The sequence below is a fragment of the Myotis lucifugus genome, unplaced genomic scaffold (assembly GCF_000147115.1).
Source record: "Myotis lucifugus unplaced genomic scaffold, Myoluc2.0 scaffold_78, whole genome shotgun sequence".
NCBI lineage: Eukaryota > Metazoa > Chordata > Mammalia > Chiroptera > Vespertilionidae > Myotis > Myotis lucifugus.
This window is the reverse complement of record NW_005871126.1, coordinates 3726272-3747553: the sequence shown is the minus strand read 5'-3', so window position 1 is coordinate 3747553 and position 21282 is coordinate 3726272. Positions and strand designations below refer to the sequence as shown.

Genomic DNA, 21282 nt, shown 5'->3' with positions numbered 1-21282 from the left:
GGGAAAAAATCCCTACCTGGGGAAACAACCTTTCTCGGAGAGGTGACCTTGGTTAAAACACATAGCGCTAAGGGGAGCAAACATATTAAGAACAGTATGCTATATACGCCAGGTCCCTTGAAACATATGCTGTGCAGATGTTTCTTCCCTGCAGCGACTGTGTCAAGCAGCAAGGATGGACCGGCTTCTGGCAAATTCCCCCTTTTTTATTTTTTAAATGATAGCGCATGTAAATCAGCGGCCACCTCTCGGATTGGGTTGTTTAAGACTCGGAAGAAGACTGGCAAGCCATGACAGTGAGCATAGCTATAAACATAGTGGATGGAGCGCACAAGGAGCCTTGTTTCTGTAGAAGGTTGCTGGCCTCTTCAGTTAAGGGATTTCAGCTGTCCTCAAGTCGGTAGTTTGGTTGTCCTTGTTGATCTGGCTAGCGGGCAGCGTCATTGGCAACAGGCTTCCCGAAGCGTCAGCGAGTTGAAGGGCTGGATCATGGGTCCACCAGGGCTGTGCTTGATGGTGGTGTCAGTGTCTGGGGGGGGGGGGGGGGGGATTACCTAGGGGAATCCTGTTCCAGGGGTTCCCAAAGGTGTGGACGGAGTCAGCGAAGACTATCCACCCTCTTTCTATGGTGGAGTCCTATCCGTCCCGAGAGTGGGGCTTACCTAGGGGAATGGGGGGCTTACCTAAGGGTCCCTGTTCAGGCACCAGATGCTGGGTCCAACCCCAGCAGGTCCAGGGATCCCCAAAGGTGTGGACGAAGACAGCCTTCAGTTGATCAGCAGCCTAATCAGGACCTCTAGCCAGGATCTCCAGCCAAAGTTCTGGTCGGAGTTCTGGTTAGGAACTGATGAGGATCTGATGTTTATTGTCCTGTTACATCCGTATTTATACCAGCCGATTTTAATCCTGTCAATTTCTATTACAAAGGTTAGGGCGTTTCTTATCTCCATTCCAGGGAGTAAAGATTATGTAGCTTAACTACCCGCCTGGCACTTAATTAAGGGGTTGTATCCCCTCCCTAACTTCAGGGAAAAATCCCCACCTGGGGAAACAACCTTTCTCAGAGAGGTGACCTTGGTTAAAACACATGGCACTAAGGAGAGCAAACATATTAAGAACAATATGCTACATATGCCAGGTCCCTTGAAACATATGCTGTGCAGATGTTTCTTTGCTGCAGTGACTGTGTCAAGCAGCAAGGATGGACTGGCTTCCGGCAGCAAGTCTTGGATCTAATTAATTTTCAATGCAAGATAGTATTTGGAAAACACAATTCTATCCTCCTTTTTAATTATTTTGCAATCTTTATTGGCTTCTGGTATCAGGATGATGCAGTTTTATAAAATTAACTAGAAAACTATTTCTTTTTTAATATTTTGGAAAAAGATTTTATAGCATAGGAATTAACTGTTCCTTAACAATTGAAAGAATGTTTTTAGCCTTTTTAAGAAATACCTTGAAAAGTTTTGATTAGTTATGTCGCTTTTTAAAAATATTTTTTTATTGATTTTAGAGAAAGAGGGTATTGTATACTTGGATTTGTCATTTTTCTGTAGAATGTTTATCAGAAACTTGTATCATTGGAATTTTCAAAGAAATGGCTTTTGGATTCTGTTTCTTTGCTAACTGATTATTTTTTGGTTTTTGCTTTAATTATTTTCTTCCTTCTGTTTCCTTGAGGCATGCTTAAAACAATCTTTACCTAAATTCTTGACTTGTTGTCTTATAACTGTATGTTCTAGCTTAGTAATGAAAACAATATACCTTAGCATGCAGCTTTGTTTATAACCCAAAAAGTTTGCCATGCTGCAGTACCAATGATGTTTTTCTAATCGTTTACAAATGCATCCTTGACTTCCTATTCGCTTCAAAATTCCTATTTCTCTAAAAGAATGATTTAAAATATTCCTATGTGTGGATATTTCAATTTAAGCTTATCTTTTAATTTTTAGATTAATCCCATTTATAATGTGGGAGTGTAGCCTATTCAATTTATCCTTTTAGAAATTTATTGAGGATTTAAGACCAGAAACCATAAAATATATGGTACATATAAATATCACTGAGTTTTGTAACAGACAAAAAAAATGACATAAGAAGTATCAACTTTTGAAACCTATATGGTTTTGTGAACCAATGTCATACCAATAAATTCAATTTAAAAAAAGAAGTGTCAACTTTGAAAAGGAGGAGTCAAATGATAACCATTCTGGGAGGTGTGCAGGAGGCAGCTGATTGATGTTTCTAGCTCTCTATCCCTCTCCTTTCCTCTCTGTGAAAAATCAATAAAATATATTTTAAAAAAAAAAGTATCAACTTTTGAAACCTATATCTGTTATACATAAAATGGAATGACCAATAAATTCAATTTAAAAAAAGAAGTGTCAACTTTGAAAAGGAGGAGTCAAATGATAACCATTCACAGGTACTCCCATCACCTCCTGAGAAACATCTAGAGAGCCAGCTGAACAAACTAAACCAGACTTTGGTAAAGAAGGCTAGTTACAACATAAACATCAAGCAACTAACTACTTAGCTAAATCTGTTATACATAAAATGGAATGAAAAATCCTAAATAACCTTTTTATAAAATAAAATAGAATAAAACATTCCAAATTATAATAACAACACAACTATGAGGACTGGAATGAGAAATAATTGGTATATATATATATATATATATATTTTAGAAAAGATAACATTTTACTGAGGAACATAAACCATATTCCTGATGAGAAGACTCAATATTATAAGACTACTAGAGGCCTGATGCTGGCCCTCGCAGCCACAGCGACTGCTTCAGCTTCGTCTGGAAGGTTGTCCAGGTCGTCTGGAAGGTCGTCTGGAAGGTCATTCAGCCATCCAGTCTAATTAGCATATTATGCTTTTATTATTATAGATCAGTTTTCAAAGTTGATAGGTTTTCTGTCATTTTTTTCTTGTATGTTACAAAACCCAGTAGTATATGTCATGTATCTATAGTTAAACTCTGTTTATGGCCCTGCCAGTGTGACTCAGTGGTTGAGCATCCACCCATGAACCAGAAGGTCATGGTTCAGTTCCAGGTCAGGGCATATGACTGGGTTGCTGGCTCGATCCCCCAGTAGGGAGCTTGCAGTAGGCAGCCAATCAATGATTCTCTCTTATCATTGATGTTTCTATTCCTCTCTTCCTCTCCCTACCTCTCTCTGAAATCAATAAAAACATTTTTTAAAAATCTGCTAATGACATTCTGCTATTCAAATCACCCAGCAACTCCCAACATTTTCAGGAAACCTCCAAATTCTTTGGCAAAGTGTGACCTTTCAGGAGCTGGTCTCTGACAGTCTCCTCTGCTCCATCTCCCACAACACTCCTAACTCAAATTATTCACCTGGATCCTCTGGCCACATTGTAATATGTGCAGTTTCCTAAAGCTGCTGTTTGTACCTGCTACTATGTCTATCTACACAACACTTTTCCTGCTTCCTCCTTTCACCCTTTCACCCAGCTCAGGGCTTCTTAAACTTTATTGTGTCTATGAATCACGTGGGGATCTGGTTTAAAATACAGATGTGATTCAGTAGTTCTCAGGTGAGGCCTGAGATTCTGCATTTCTAATTAGCTCCTCGGAGCAGTAGCATCACATCCTTGGCAAGGACCTGCATGACTACTACTCCTTTTTTATACATATACTTTTTATTGTTGATAGTATTACAGATATCTCCCACCCACCCCTCTTTTCCCAGTCCCTCCTTAGCCCGCCCCCCCCCCACCATGTCTTCACTATCCTATTGCCTGTGTCCATGGGCTATGCATATCTATAATAATAAAAGTGTAATATGCTAATTAGACCAGATGTCCTTCTGGACGTCCTTCCAGACAACCTTCTGGATGAAGCCAGGGCTGCGAGGGAAGCCTGAGCCCAGGTGCCAGGGGGAAGGAAGGCCTACTCTTGCACGAATTTCGTGCATCAGGCCTCTAGTAAGTATAGAAGTTCTTTGGGTTATCCCTTCTCATCCCCACCAACCCCACATCAAGGTATGTCAGTCTGTTCCATGCCTCCATGATTCAAGTCTTATTTTGTTGGTCAATTCATTCTGTTCATTAGATTTCACAAATAAGTGAAATCATGTGATATTTGACTTTCTCAGATTGGCTTATTTCACTTAGCATAATATTTTCCAGGTTCATCTATGCTGTCCCAAAGGTAAGAGATCATTCTTTTGTACAGCTTCATAGTACTACTCCTTCTTGACAGTCTAGTTCAGCCACCTCTAGCCAGCTCTCCCTGGATCTCACCCTCACAGCATCCCTATAGTACTATCTGCTGTGCTAGTGGAGACCTTGATGATAAAGACTCTCTTATCAGTTTATACTATCTTATACGTTACCTTACACATTGGACAAACTCAGTATTGAATAAATGAATGAACTAGTGACATAGGAAAAATACACTTCATTTAGGAATTGAGAATAGGATTTTTAAAAGCACACTGGATGTAATTCTTCCTGAAATTTCTAAATTTTTTATTGAATTCACTTCAGAATTTGGCAATAAGAGAATGGAATGGAATGGAATTAGAAATTCAAATAGGTTAAGTGCTTTAAAGGTTTTCTCAGTCATTAGAAACTAAAAAACACAACCAATAATGCAAAACGGTTTTCTGTTACCTAAGTCTCTAGGATATTTGGTGCACTATACAAATCACTTTTTTTTCCAGAAAGATTCAATTTCAATTTAGATATGTATTTTATCTTGCAGCATTTCTACATAATCCTTTACTTTTGAATACTTCTTAGAGTCTATAAAGCATTTTAGCATATACATTTTTCCTATTAACTCTACATAACCTAAAAGATCAATATTTTTTTCTGATTATACGTGAATAACCTGAGACCATAAAAGGATTATACGAGTTAACCTGACTTGCAAAGGTCAGAGAATCAGGTATTAACAGAGCAGGAGTCTTAGTCCATTGTTCATTCGCCTTATCTGGTTGAAACTTTCTCAAAGCCCCAGGACTGGCTAGAATGATTGACTTGTGAATTAAAAAGTTTGGTAGCTCATACCTTGCAAATAACTCCATACTGACAGTCGAGCTCACTGAGGCACACAGAGTCCCCACTGTCCTAGTGATCAGAGTATCACCCCACAGGAGATCTCAGAAGTTGTAAGGTAACAGGTTAGAGGATCCGGGCTACCGAAGTGAAAGGTTTCCTAGACCACAGAAACCAACCACTTACTAGTTAAGCTGCGATTGCTAGATGGGCGCCCTGACTTCTTATCCTGTGCTCTCTCCAGTGAGACCTGTCATTGACCACACTAAGTTGAAAACCAAGGCCTGTGAAGTTCAAGGAAGACTAACCTGGGATGAAAACTGGTCTGAGGAACTCCAATAAAGCACTCAAATGCTCACATAATATAGCACATAAATTCTGGAATTATATATATCCAATGTTTCCATGGCCTTACCTAATCCAACACAGCTAACTCTCAGATGTCATTTCCTCCCACTCCTGCTATACTCACTCTGCTCCACTCCAGCCTACTTTCTGTTTCCCCAACACACCAAGCAACCCTATATAAAGTCTTTGCACTTCCTGAGTCCTCTGCTTGCAACATTTTTGCCCTGTAGCACTTGTTCACTCCCTCTTTGTTCAAACATTAGCCTATTGAAGACCCTTCCTTTTCTGATAACCCTCTCTAAAATACCATGTGTGGTCCCTCTCTCTATCCTATTAACTTGGTTTATTTTTCTCAATAGCAGTTATTGTCTCCTTAATATATATCTTCTTACTGATTTATTCATTGTCTTCAAGTTCTAGAGCAGTGGTTCTCAACCTTCCTAATGCCACGACCCTTTAATACAGTTCCTCATGTTGTGGTGACCCCCAATTTCATTGTTACAAATTGAACATAATTAAAGCATAGTGATTAATCACAAAAACAATATGTAATTATATATGTGTTTTCCGATGGTCTTAAGGTGACCCCTGTGAAAGGGTCGTTCGGCCCCCAAAGGGGTCACGACCCACAGGATGAGAACCGCTGTTCTAGAGCATGTCAAAGAATAGTTGTTATTCCCCAATGTAACGAACCTAGGACAAAGTGCACACCAATGACTAAAGAAAATATCCCAGATTTGAGAGAGGCAGGACAGTAACTGGAGGTGTTGAAGGCTTCTTCTCTATTAAAAAACAATCAGTACATCCCTAAAAAATGTCTACATAAATGTCACAGACTAAAAGCTAATGAACTTTCTACCCAAAGTTTTACATGCGTGACTCTTTATAGGAAGGCGTTATTAAGGTATTATTTACTATTAATTGGACTTTACTACCAAGGTCATTCAGGTGCATCTACACATAAGACCCTTTAATAAATTGAATTTTCTAACATTCAGCCTCCAACATCAGTAAAACTCCATCTTAGGTTTTACAGTGCTTTAGGCCAGGTCTGGCTTGGATTAAATCCATATTTTAAAAATCCAGGCATTGATTTATTTCATGCCTAAGGCCAATGTGATTGGAACACACTCCATGCTTCATAAACAAAATACTTTGGTGGTGAAAGATTCCAATTCCAAGACAGAAAAGTATTCAAGAGGCTGACAAGTGCATCTGTTTTGCCTTATTCAGAAACACACATTAAAAAACAACACCACCAACAACCACACCGCCTTGCCAGAACCCTGGCCACTTCGAAAGTGTGTAGTTTACTGCAGTTCTGCTTGTGATGACTGCTTGTTATTGTACACTTTTAAAGGGAGTCTTTGCCGTTCTCCATCTGGGCTTGGAATTCACAAAGTGCCACATCTGGGCTGGGACGTCACCTACACTCATGCCCACTTTACCCTACCAGAGGGAATCCAGTCCCTCTCATGGCAGGGGCTCCTTGACTCTTTGCCTTCATCAAAACATTCTACAGTCTCTAGAAATTTCCCAGACAGCCTGGGGTAACAGTTGTTGCTACTGTGCCCCCCACTTTTGCATTCTTCCTTCTGCCTGATATTTCCACACCTCCCTTCCTCCAACGTCTAGGCTCAAGAAGAGAGATGAGAGTTGGAGAAGGCAGTCCCCACTTGTCTTATTTTCCAGTTGCTGTTATACATAGTATCACAAACTTGGCAGCTTAACACAACACAAATGTATTATCTTACAGCTCTGGAGCTCACAGTCTGAAGTCAGTTTCACTGGGCTAGTGTCAAGGGGTCAGCAGGGCTGGTTCCTTCTCTGGAAGCCCTGAGAGGACAATCTCTTTCCTTACCGTTTTCAGTTTCTAGTGGCTTCTTGTATTCCTTGGCTAGTGGCCACTTCTTCCTTGTCCAACATATGTATATAGGAGCTCCAATCTCTGTGCCTATCATCACATCGCCTCCTCGTCTGACTGTAGTCTAATCTGCTTCTACCTCCTTCTTAAAGGATACTTCTGACTACATTTAGGACCCATCCAGATTGTCCACGATACTTTCCCCATTTTAAGTTCTTAATCACATTTGCAAGGTCCCTTTTGCCATATAGTGTAATAGCCACAGGTTCCAGGAATTAAACATGGATATCTTTGGGGCCATTACTGACCCTCTCACATCATCATTCTCCACTGCCCTTCAACTTCCTTTTATATATTACCTAAATTTGACAAGGGACCCTGCTGAAATCTCAAATCCTGAGAAGAGATACCATTCAAACTTCTATTTAATCATTCACCATTTTATTCAACAAATATACAATGGGTACCCACTATACCACCAGAACTGTGTTGACCTTTGAAGCAAACATTGTAAATATATCTCTGTTCTCATAAAATTCACTGAACATTATCCCATTACTAAATAATGTAACACACACACACACACACACACACACACACACACACACACACCCTGCTCTTTTCCCTGTGGATTTGCCCTTCCAAGTCCAGTCCTGCCCTCCTGGCCCTAAGCCAAGCAGCACTATCTTTCTGGGAGAATGGGCCAAGAACAGAATTCATTGTTACCATGTAACATGATTAACTTATTAGCATGAAAAAACTTACTCAGAGGATGTATTATTCTTTAGTTGTTATGTTTACTTCACCTAAGCTGAAGTTGCATGGGAAACGATTGTAATGTCCTAGGCATGGGTTAAACTTGTGAAGGCCCCTAATCTCCTTTGATTAGGGATTAGTAACCGCATAAATATTGTGCAAGAAATCGCTGGTTCCTGAAGAGTAAAAGCTGCTTTTGCTGCGAAGTACTAAATAGCTACTCCGATGTGGACGGTTCATAGTCTTCATCTTCACAGATAGGGGTCTGCTTCCACCTACTGGCTGGAGAACTTCACAATCATCGGCACCACACAGGTAATTTCTACTTGGATTTTTGCATTTGTTTCTGATTTATATCCATCATGTCAGCTCCTGGCCACCTAGGCCTTCTTTACTTCAAAACCCACCACTCTCTCTAGTCTTAGCTTCTGGAGTGATGGATTAAGCTAGCCAGGGGGTGGTGTTATAAGCGTTGTTCGGCAGCCACAGGCATCCAAGAGGACATCTGAGCCCATGAGGGAGTCTTACTTAATACACTTAGAGAGGCCTGAGGAAAATGAGTAGATGACCCAAGGAGGTAAGGGAAAGTTCAGCAGACAGTTGGTTAGCAGTAGTTGAGGACAGGAGAATTCCGTGGCTCCCAAGACAATTTGGGGGTTGTGACTGGTCTTTGCTATGTTGTAGGGGAACAAACAACTTGAAAATTCTCTAGGAAAATTGGAATTTCCAGAAAAAATTATTTTTGTGGTCTATAGTGTTAAGAATGTATCAGAAAACAGAGCTAATTAGGATTTATATTACAGGAAGCCAAATGTGGTGCTATTCAAGAGGACACACATTTTTCCTTTTATGAATGAAAAGATATTATCCTGAGTTTGAGCCAAAAAGAACTAAAAAGAGTGAGGAAAATAATACATATATAATAAGAAATATATTAGAGAACTCTGTCATAAGTTTCTATTGAATTAGCATGAATATGGTCTATAATCAAATAAATGAAACAATAGTGAGTTTCCATTTTTCAACTAATTGTCCAAGAAAAAAAATATATAGCTGATGAATATAAATTGAGAGGTGCTATATATATATAGAGGGACTGTGATTGATAGAATCTTTCTGAAACACAAATTAAAAGTGGGTTTTGAAAAGCTGACACTCTTTAAATGAGTAATTTTGGCTCTACAGTAATAATCATAGATGTACTCAAACATTTGTATTAAAAAGATCTTCATTGCAGTGTTGTTTATGATTAGAAAAAGTCTATTATGACAGTTACCATGCCATGAGTGATTGTAATGTTTCTGACATCATGCTTGATCCTTGACCTTGAGAGAGAGCAGAAAATGAAGGAGAGAGAAAAGAAAAAAGGGGGGGGAAGAAATAATATAAGAAAATAGAAGCAATGCAACATTTCCTATCCCTTCTGTTTCCTAACAGCCTTGCAAGTTGTTATTTCAGGCCTTGAAAGAGATTAAAGGTAAAAGCTTATGAATGGTTTAAATGAAATTTTGTGACACTCTTGGAAAAACCCCATTCTTCTTCTACTCCATCTCAACCATGGTACATACTTATATCCTGAAGTAATGCTGTCTAATAAGGTAGACACTAGCTACATGTGGCTACTTAACAATAAATTAAATAAAAAATTTAGTTCTGTGGTCATCCTAGCCACATTTGAAGTACTCAATAGCCACATGTAGCTACTTGCTACCACAGTTGAGAATGCACTTATAGAACATTTTTATCATCACAGAAAGTGATGCTTTACACAACGTTGCGCAATAGAGACAGCCTTGAGTAAATTTCTATGCCTTGTTGGGCAGCAGGAAAAATGTTCTCCTCCATTCTACTTTAGTCACTCCATTCTTTAGTCATTTTTTGTATTTGTCATCACCTAGAACAACTCCAAAATAATACATTTATTTTTTTTTTCTTTATCTCATTACTCCTGGTATCCCTTTCCTCCTAACTCACTGAGTTTTCAATTTATTGGCCCCTTTATTTCCTCCCTATTCATTAATATATTGATTTCCAATAAAAATAAAGTATAAGGATTATGTAGGTGTTCTGGCAGACACTCTTTATTACCTTAAGGAATTTCTAGTCATAGTTTGATAAGTGATTTAATGATGAGTAAATGAAGAAATTTACCAAATGCCTTGTCTGCATCTTTTGAAATGATTATATAAGTTTAAGATTTTTTTTTTCTTCTTTATGCTACTGATGGGGTGAATTACGTAATTGACTTTTGAATCTTAAATCATTCATTTATGATAAGAAATACTCACAGAAAACTAGAAGTAGGAGGGAACTTCTTTAACCGACACCTACAAAAAACCTACAGCTAGCATCATATCCAATTATGAAAGACTGAAAACTTTCTCCTCTATAATTGAGAACAATGAAGGGATGGATGCCTGCTTTCACCACTTCTATTTTGGGATATGATAGTCTAGAAAGGACACCAGAGGTTCTAGTTCAACAAGGCAACATTCAAATTGCAAAGGAAGAAGGGCAACTGTCTTTATTTGCATACAAAATGGTATTATACACATTCCCTTACATTAAAGCACTAAAAATCCTAAGAAATGTATTTTTTAAAATCCACTAAAACTACTAAGTGAACTTAGTAAGGTTGCAAGATACAAATTCAATAAAGAAAAATTAGTTTTATTTCTACATACTAGCATTAAACAGAAATTAAAATAATATAATTTATAATAGTACAAAAATATGAAATGAGTTAAGGATGGTTTCCTAGAATGTATGTCCCCTCGAGGAAGGAATAATCAGCTCTGAAAAATACTGTGAGTAGTTCAAGTCAGATGATGACCATTACATGTAGCATTTAGGTAATTTATGATGCAGGCAAGAGTAGTTTGAGTGGAGATTGGGGGCAAAAAATTGATTGAAGTGTACTCGGGAAAGAATGTGAAGAAAGTAATGGAAAACAATGACAATATATAAGCCTTTTGAGAAGGTTTTGTTTCTTCTGTAAAAATAATACAAGAAATAGTGCAATACCTAGAAGGGGAATGAAATCAAAAGAAAGATTTTTGAAAACATGAAAGTGATAGCATGTTTCTGTGCTAATGGAAAAATTTCTTTAGAAAATCAAAATGGACATCCTTGGGAGCACAAGGTCAGGAGGCAATATGGTGTACAAGTAGAGGTTGGCCTTGGCTAGAGCCTGGATAGGTCATGGAGGCACACATGTGGCACTGGTTCACTAAATAGACAGATGTTGGTGAAAGGAGCTCTCGGAAGTTTTATTCTTTGTTTTCATCAGTGAAATAGTCATAGCTGAAGGTGGGGATAGGAACGATGACTTGGAGCTTTGAGGAAAGAGATGAAGCAAAGAAAATAGTTACTCAGAAAGCAAGATGACTTTGATAAGAAAAATGGAACATGATTTCTAGCTGCCAAAACAAAGGGCCCATTTCAGCTTCATGATCATAAGTTTACTGTCAACATGGTGGAGGGTTTTTCTTCAATTACATCCATCAGCATGGATGGACAGAATAGTCTACGAGTTGGATTTAATCAAGGCTGTAGCTTTATCAAACAATTATAATGATTCAAGGGTCACAAATGATTTGAAAAAATATATTGAAGAAAGTGATTACCATGACAATTAAATTTAATCCAGATGTGGAGGGAAATGAGGACATAAAATAAAGAACAGTGAAATCCCTGGAATAATCTCAGTGGATTACAGACCCTGGTCAGTGGAAGCATTGTTGCATCTGTGGTTCTACAGAGTATGAGCTGGAAGACAGTGATAATCCAATCCATGAAACTGATATTATGGGGAACTTGTAGTTTTGGGTGTGACAGGTCTAGGCTATGTCCATTGGAGTGAGCAGAAGCAATATCATTGGAGAAGAAAAGATTGAAAAACCAAGAAGCCCCAGAGCGATAAGGATTCTCTTCATGGTCATTGAAATCACCAATAATGATCATAGCAGTACTATTTTGAGAGACTGGTTTTGAGCCAAGAACTAAAACTCTCATGGAATAAGTGACTTAAGGATTGGTAGATGATTCCAACAGAAGGATAAGTGATAGTCTTCTGATGTGAATGATGGATTCTGAGGGAAAAGGGTGTGAAAGTGGAAATACAAATTGGAAACCAGTCCATCCGGTGTGGAGCAATGACACAGCATGGAGAATGGTGCAGCCCCCATTAATCATGGTAGCAGGAGAGGCAGCGACTCCAGGGAAAGTCCAGGTTTAAGTTAGAGCAACAGGTAAAGCAAAATAAATTCAGAGAAAAGGCTGAAGGAAAAGGTAATTCTACTGGTGCTTAAACATGAGTTCCATAAAGATCAAGAGAAGGATCTCGGTTTAGGATTGGTAGAGACAGGAAGTGAGGGGCAAAAACACAGGTGTGCGGAGCTATATGGGGATTAGACAGTAACTGATGAGAGGGATCATGGAATCCCTACCTTCTTTGGTGGTGACTAGCATAAGGAGATGGTCATAATAAGGTTAATCATGATGATGGTGGGGCCTAGTGTCAGTGAGTAGGGATATGTGGAGTTCTTTCTAGAAGTATTCAGTCTCCTGGGGCTTCCTCTTGACTGTGGCCCAGGGAGGTAAGGTGGGCAGGCAGTGACAGATTTGTGTGAACCTGAAGGCACCCACCTGAGAACCTGGAGTGAAAACTGCTGAAAAAACACTGGGCACATGTCTTAGACTTTTATTTTTGTTTGATATAAATTAATCGCTTTAAATATTTACTATAGTGCTGTACACAAATTTCATAGAATGACACTCATTAGATATTAGGAATTGAATCTATAATGTACCAGGCACTGTGTAAATGTCTGTACACACATAATTTAATTCTACCCCAAGCACTGTCTTCCTACTTTATAGATGAGAATATTGATGAGCAGAAAACTTAAATAACCTACGTAAGTCCATATAGTTAGCAAGTATCAGAGACAAATTGGCATCAAAATTTATCAGATTTCAAAGAACATGACATGTCATCAGAACTGTAATGATTATCTCTGAAGTAAATATTAATGGATTTCTAAAGCAAACTTTGCAATTCTCCTGACCCAGAGATGTTAGCATAATATTGAAAGAACTGTTGCAACTTCTTTTCTCCAACCAACTATATTCTTTCACAAGTCGCACAAGCACAGTCTCGCTACTTACACAGTCATGGCAGAGAAAAGGTCATGAAAAGTGCTCTTTGACCTCTGGAAACACTCCAGCATGTCACCAGATAGCCATAGTTTAGGGAGTATAAAGGTTCACAGTTAATATGTCTTATTTACCTTATGGGATGTACCTTGAGGAACAAAAATTTGCAGAGAAAAGCAGTAGCATGGGAACACCTAAACTGTATTCCTACTCTGAATGAAAAGAAAATCCACAAAATAAACAACTGAAAATGTTCTCTATCTCTGCTACAGTGGTTCTCAAAATTTGGCATTACATTAAAATGAACTGAAGTCTTATTTTTTTTAAAAAAATGCATAAAAAGCATAATCTTTGCTCAACTGAATCAGAATGCCCTGGGCGTGAGCTTGGCCTGCCATATAGATTCTGATTCAGCGGAAGACTATTGGGGAGCTGGGACCTAATCTCCCAGTTTCCCTTCATTGAGAAGTTAAGAATTTCCCAAACTGCCTAACTGGTGTTGCTCAGTGGTTGAGCATCAACCTATGAGCCAGGAGGTCACAGTTCGATTCCCCATCAAGGGCACATGCCAGGGTTGTGGGCTCAATCCCCAGGGTGGGGCATGCAGGAGGCAGCCAATCAATGATTCTCTCTCATCATTGATGTTTCTGTATCTCACTCCCTCTCCTTTCCTCTCTAAAATGAATAAAAATATATTTAATTAAAAATAATAATTTTCCAAACCCCTCTCTCTCTCCACACTCTTGGATTCTTCACATGATTCCAAACTTTCAAGAATAAACCAGAATCCAGCTAATCTATCAAATAGCCAATATATAGAACTTATATATTGCTGCAGTTGTTTCAAAAATTGTCCTTCAGAAGTGATAAGGGATAACAATGTTTTCATATATACAACCTCACATTGCTACATATTTATGTCTGTGTATATGTGTGTGTATTGCTCTTTATAATAGACATATATGTAATAGCTATTAATGTATTCTCTATATAATAGCTATATGTAATAGTTACACATATAATATAACAAATATACATATTTTTTCATGTGAGATTTAAATCAGTATACCTCCAGAACAAATCCCAATGTCTGAGGTATCCTACGGAGTCAAAAATGCCTGACTTAGTGATTAAATGAATGAGTGATGAAACTTAACCCCTCCAAAAGAAAATTTTCAATTGGTTCAAGCTCCTCTCTTCTCTAAAGCCAAGTCAATAGAAGAAATCGATGTAACCTTTCTTTCTTCAGGCTTTGATGTAATCTATCATGAAGTGAAGTCTTGACTTTTATCATTTTTTAAAATTTTGTCACTTGGAAGACCTATCTTTTAATAAATTGGTTATTTACTATTTCATATGAGACATCCCGTTTCCATCCATATCATATTAGAACTTCCCCCAAATATCAAGCAAAAGAGTTTATTCTAGTCCTGGCCGGTGGCTGAATCAGTTGGAGCATCATTCCATATACCAAAACGTTGCTGGTTTGATTCCCAGACAGGGCACATACATAGATTGTGGGTTTGATCCTCAATCAGGGCACGTGTGGGAGGCAACAAATCGATGTTTCTCTCTCTCCCTTCCAAAAAAAAAAAAAAAGGTGTGTTTTATCTTTTGAATGCTAAAGTAACCTGTCGACTTTTTTTTTAAAGGCCTTGAACTGTTTTCTATTTGGAAGGGTTTTATAGTCTGTTTCATTTGTATATTTAAAGAAAAAATCTTAAGGACACAAGCTTAATTAACTAAACAAAGTTATTCTCAGAAATAAAGCATAATAAATGAACTTTTACAGAATTTATAAATTCTGACAAATATAATCTTTAAAATACAGGAGTCTGGAACAGACTCTTAGAATAGCTAGTTAATTTTCTTCTATCTGCCTAGGACAATGACCTGATGGTTAATCATCATTGCACTGATAAAAAAGAAAAGCCAACTAACTATTTAAAAACAGACTTTAACAACAGTTAAAGGGATGGACTTCTTGCTGCTGCTGTAGGATTCTAAGTTCAGGTAAGAGCCTTTGAGCTTCTCTAATTTCAAAATTTTTTACTATGTGAGAAAATTCCACAAATTTCAAGGACAAAATACAGGGTGTCCCCAAAAATTTATACACACACTTTGAATAATTATAAAGGAAATGTTTATTAAAATACACGTCATTTTCAAAATTGAGCAATCAGCTGTTAAAGTGTGTATACATTTTGGGGAGGACATACTGCATTTTGATGGACATGGTAAATATTACACACTTTATTCCTGTGACTGCTACATACTTATGTTCAAAACTCTTAAGACCTATTAAATATCCCTTCTGGAAATAGATGAGTCTCTGGTTTATATACTCTTAAAAATAAAATACAGAAAATCAGATATTCATAATTTAAATATAAAGTTTGAAAATCTGTTTCCATTACTTTCTAGAGAACTGGAATTTCAAGTGTAAAAATGGGACTCAGGTTGCCTTCTCAAAATATGTTACAAGTTAATTATTCTGACTAACTCTGTACAATTATTAGACCTAACCCCTATTTCTTTGATTCAATCTTAACTGTATATAATGTAGGGTGGAGAGTTAGTTGACAAACATCAAGAAATGGAAAGTGTCCCAAAGTCACTTACCGACCTCTTGTTTCCTCTTCTCTACTCAAGTTTAACTCAAGGTGAAAGAAAAAGAAAGGTTTTCCAGATAATTCTATCTCTGATTAAAGGGGGAAATAATGTTCAATATTAAAATATTGAAATGTGTTTTAATAAACACTTCTTTTATAATTATTCTAAGGACTCAATAAATGTTAGTTCCTTCTCTCATTCAGGAAGGCGGATACCTAATAAGACGATTGTTATTGTCAAAGTAAGGTGGAAGATGGGGGAAGTCCCCTCATAAAAGGGCTGAGAAGTTAGTCAATGCTGTTTCCCATTTTTTCTCCTTAGTTTCACAGGTACATGGAGGAAGTTGGGCCACTGGCTTGCACAGATTTTCTATGATCCCTCAGGTAGTAAAAGCTTTACAGACATAAGCAGAGGCTGGTGAGAGTCTGCCCTCTCCTCCACCCCAATCAAATTAGGCAGAACTGGACTGTTCGGCTCAGGGAGGAAAGAGTTGCAATGCTATATCTGAATACCTGTGCTCCTATCTTTTAAACATAAAAACCGTTTATATATCATTTGTTTGCAACTCTCAGGGGAAAAAATATATGTCCACAGAAAACTACGGTAAATGTCTCCAAGTCAGGCTTAAAGCCAAACCCATATTGATTGACCAAATTTCTAATTGCTTTGTAGTTACTTATTATAACTTAATCAGTCTAAGAAATGAGGGTAAAGTTGCCTGCATTTCCAACTTTTTTCTGGATATTTTCCCCAATATCTAGGAGAGAAGTATGGACTGAAATGCAGGAAGAGTAATGACTGTTTTACAGGGTATATGCTCCAGGGAGCAACAGTGTGGGAGAAGTTATTTCAATGGGGACTAACTGGGAACATATCTAAGAGAGGAAACTTGGGGCAGAATTACAATCCAGAGATGAGGAAGAACCTCACAGGTTCAGAGGAAACATATAGAGGGCTGAGAGTTTTTGTTCTAGGGACAGTGGTTTCATGTGACTGAAGATGCTTGTGGGTGGGGTATTTGGGAAATAAGACTAAAAGTAAGGGCTGGGTTTAGTTTGTGAAGTATCTCAAATAGAAAGCACGAATTTTATTTTGTATGGTACAGCGATCCTCTGAAAGACTTTGATGACACGTATGACATGCATAGGGTATTAAAAAGGCCAAGAGACAGGATAATCATAATGTAATCAATTGCAAAAAGCAAGGCTGAAAGTGGTGAGATAATAGTTTACAAGAATATTTGTTCCGTAACCAAGAATCAACATAGAAACCTAAAGCTAAAGGGCAACTACCCATTTTTCAAATCATTCATAGAGACTTGCAATGATAGAATTAAGCAATAAAACTTTATTTTCTAACATTTATATCCTGAGAGAAGATACAAGAAGAGGTGTTGATGAAAAAAATGACATAATATTTATCAAAAGGCTGCTTATGACTTTGGGGCCCCCAACTATTGATTTTATCCTCACTCCACTCCACTCAGTAATTGCACAGGAGCACATGGAAAAAGTGGAATAATAACAGATTAACATAGATGTACAGAGGTGTGAGTTTCTGCAGTCATGCCTGTGTTATTCACATATACAAAAGTGGTAATATTTTCACCCTGCCAGTGTGTCTCAGTGTGTGAGCATCCACCTATGAACCAGGAGGTTACTGTTCAATTCCCAGTAAGGGCACATGCTTGGGTTGTGGGTTCGATCCCCAGTAGGGGGCGTGCAGAAGGCAACCAATCAATGATTCTCATTATTGATGTCTCTATCTCTCCCTCTTCTTTCCTCTCTAAAATCAAATATATATATTTTTAAGTGATAATATTTTCAGATAGTGATCATTTCTATATTTATACATTATTCAATAAATATACATTATATATTCATGATATTTATATATTTATAATGTAGGGAATCAATAAATCCTTGTTGAATAAATTAATAAAATATATAGGTGATCCTCATTATTTGTAGATTCTGGGTTTACAAATTGGCCTCATCACTAAAATTTATTTGTAACCCCCAAATCAATACTGCACAGAGTGACAAAAAAAAATTGAGTTGTCCAACACACATGTCCCCAGCTGAGGGAAACAAACATGTGGTTCTTCCTTCTGTTTCAGCTCTCATGCTATAATCAGGTAGCGTTTTCATAGACTATTTGTGCCATATTTCTCTGCTTTCTGTTGGTGATTCTGCTGTTAGAACAGCTCCCAAGCATAATGCTAAAGTGCTGTTTAGTGTTCCAAATGCAAGAAGGCTCTGGTGGCTGATGTATGTATGTTACATAAGCTTCATGTATTTTAAAATGTTTGTTCATCTAATCTAGTGTGTAATTCTATATTATCTTATATGTTTGTTGTTTTATTTCCATAAATTTATCTTTTAACTAAATTATAATCTCCCCAAAGCTAGGACTCTGTTTTGTATGTGTGTGCCAACATTCACCTAGCCCAGTGCTCAGACATAATGAATCAGGCCCTGAATGCATCAGTGGTTTATGGATTGATTGATGGTGACCTAGTGGCTTTCCTGATTTCTGAATTGTATATTGTTAAAGTAAAATAAGTTACACTCTTTCTTCCTGAATAGGTCATTGTTTTGAACAAAACATCTGGGACAATTGAAAATAGTCACATAATATCTGGAGTTCAACGATGGACCCAAATCAAGATTTGAATAAGACAACAGAGGCACAACCATCAAGGAAAGAAAAAAGTAAATGCTGCGATGGATTCAAGGTGGAATGAGTTTCATGTTTTCAAACTAAAATAAGTGAAAGGGAGATTTTTTCCTTTAAATAAAAGGCAACCAGTCTTTAAAAAAGAACATTATACTTCAAATTAGTTTTCAACTGAAGCATACATTGAATATTAAAGGAGTTATCCATATCTTGATTTAAATCAGTTTTAAATCTGAAAAATATATTTGGTAATGTTTCTGATGCCTAAGAGTTTATTAATGTTAAACATTTAGAGATAATTTGATATGTTTTCTTTGGTTCTTTTTTTTTTAAATATATTTTATTGATTTTTTACAGAGAGGAAGGGAGAGAGATAGAGAGTTAGAAACATCGATGAGAGAGAAACATCGATCAGCTGCCTCCTGCACATCTCCTACTGGGGATGTGCCCGCAACCAAGGTACATGCCCTTGACCGGAATCGAACCTGGGACCTTTCAGTCCGCAGGCCGATGCTCTATCCACTGAGCCAAACCGGTTTTGGCTTTTCTTTGGTTCTTGATGGGCCAAAAGATATTTGTAAATGTGATTAAAATAAAATTGTTGGATAATGGATACATAAAAATAGTCTACAATTGACCTATAACCAGAGGAGATTACTCAGTGTTGTGAATTACTTTGTAGTCTTGACTTTTTAGAGGCCAGCATTTTTTATTTTGATAACTTACATATTGTCTGATGGGAAAGAGATCTGCAATAACAATTTAAAAACCTGGCCTAGTTGCTGACTTAAGAAAGCCATTGAATTTTTCCATGTGCAAGTTAGTAAAAGTAATAATCTTGCTTTTGTCACAAAACTGTGAGGCATTAAATAATATAGACCATATTAAGGGTTTTCATGAAAATGTACTCCTTGAAGTTACCAAGACTCGGAGACACTGAATATTTGCCTCATGTCATCTAACTAGTAAATTGAAACCCTTGAACCCAAGTCAAAGCCTTTAAACCCCATTAGGGAAGTTGTGGGGAAATAAAAAATCACAGCTGACTTTTTACTCCTAGTTTAGTTTTCCTAAGTCAAATTTGTTGTCTTATCAAGCTGAGATGGAGGTGGACAAAGGAAGGCTGGGGAGAATGGGGAAGAAAAGAGATCTTGCTTGGGGCCATGGGCACACAATGCAGTGTGAAGATGTTTTGTTGAATGTACACTTGAGACCTGTAAGGTTTTTGTAGACCAAGATCATCCCAATAAATTCAATTTTTAAAAAAGACCACAGAGATCGTTCTCAATTCCAGGAATGTTATATAAGGTCTATTTTAACTTTGTCCAGGGAACATGACTTTTGTTTGTTTTTAGAAATTGCTGGTAAAGTCTGTTCTGATGAAATATTTGAATAATATTTAAGCAGAATGGCAGTCACAAGGAAAAAGTACTGGTTAATGCAATTGTATCACATTCTTCTGCCTGGGGGTAATATGCTATGCTGGATTATTTCTGCTTTTAAATATTGAGGGTTACAGTGGTTTTATTTGCACATGCATAGCAAAGCAACAACACACTGGCTGAAGCAAATAAATAGAGTGGTCCCTTGTAGTATTTGGAGAAAAGTTAGCAAGTTAGCTCTAGTGGGTTTGCACAGTGGATAGAGCATTGGCCTGCTAACTGAAGGGTCCCGGGTTCAATTCCAGTCAAGGGCACATGCCTCGGTTGCAGGTTCCCAGCCCTGGTCTGGGTGCATGTGGGAGGCAATCAATCGATGTGTCTCTCTCACATCAATGTTTCTGTCTCTCCCTCTCCCTTCCACTGTCTCGAAAAATCAATAGAAAGGTATCCTCAGGTGAGGATTTAAAAAAAAAGTTAGCATATTAGCAGTGTGTATAAAGTTAATTGCAGGCCAATAATGAAGACCAGAGAAGCAATAGTAACAATAATAGCTAAAATTTATGGAACACTTACTATATGCCAGGCACTATTCTAGTGTTTTACTTAAATTTATTTACTTCTATTCACTTCTTGGATTTCTACCATAATTTCTTACCCCAATTCTGTCAACCAGATGCTATTATCTCCCTATTACAGATGAAATATATATATGTATATCTTATTAAATTTTTTACTCACATAGAAGTGATCTGTACATTTTAATGCTATATATAATGTTGCTATATGAATATAACATAATTTATTTCTCTATGGGCATTTAGATTGTTTTCAGAGATTTTATATTATAAATAATATTCTCATGCATATCGCCTGGTATGCCCATAGTTTTTCTTGAGATTACCTTTGACTGAAATTGAAAGTATGTAAAATATTCAATTTTACAAGATAATGCTAAATTGCTATTTAAGTGGTCACACTAATTTACATGATTATAAGGAATTTATAAGAGAAATCAGGATACATGTTCATTCCAGCACTTAGCATCATTAGACTTCTTGATATTTTGCCATGTAAATGATTATTTTCCTAATTTCTTTTCAGATAATTTTATTGTCAGTGCATAGAAATGCAACTGATTTGTATAAAAATGCAACTTTTTCAGTGTTGATTTTGTATTCATCATCTTTACTGAATGAATTTATTAGTTCTTGTTTGTGGAGTCTTTAAAGTTTTCTACATATAGAAAACAGGGACAATTTTACTTCTTCACTTATGAACTGTCAACATTTTATTTATTTTTCTTCCTAAGTTATTCTGGTTAGAACTTCCAGTACTAACTCTGTTGAATAGAAGAGGACAGAATTGGCATACCTGCATTTTCAGTGTTTTACCATTGAGTATGATGTCAACTATGTGCTTTTCATATATGGCTTTTATTATGTG

General features: G+C 37.2%; 1 protein-coding gene across 1 annotated transcript in view; it reads left to right on the top strand.

Annotated features, from left to right (window-relative positions):
- The first annotated feature begins 18431 nt into the window (after nucleotides 1-18431).
- LOC102441621 (solute carrier organic anion transporter family member 1B3) overlaps nucleotides 18432-21282 on the top strand; it is a 38983-nt gene continuing 36132 nt past the window's right edge. The window contains exon 1 of the mRNA XM_023755536.1: nucleotides 18432-18515. Within this exon, the coding sequence (XP_023611304.1) occupies nucleotides 18432-18515 (84 nt within the window). The remainder of the gene's footprint in view (nucleotides 18516-21282) is intronic.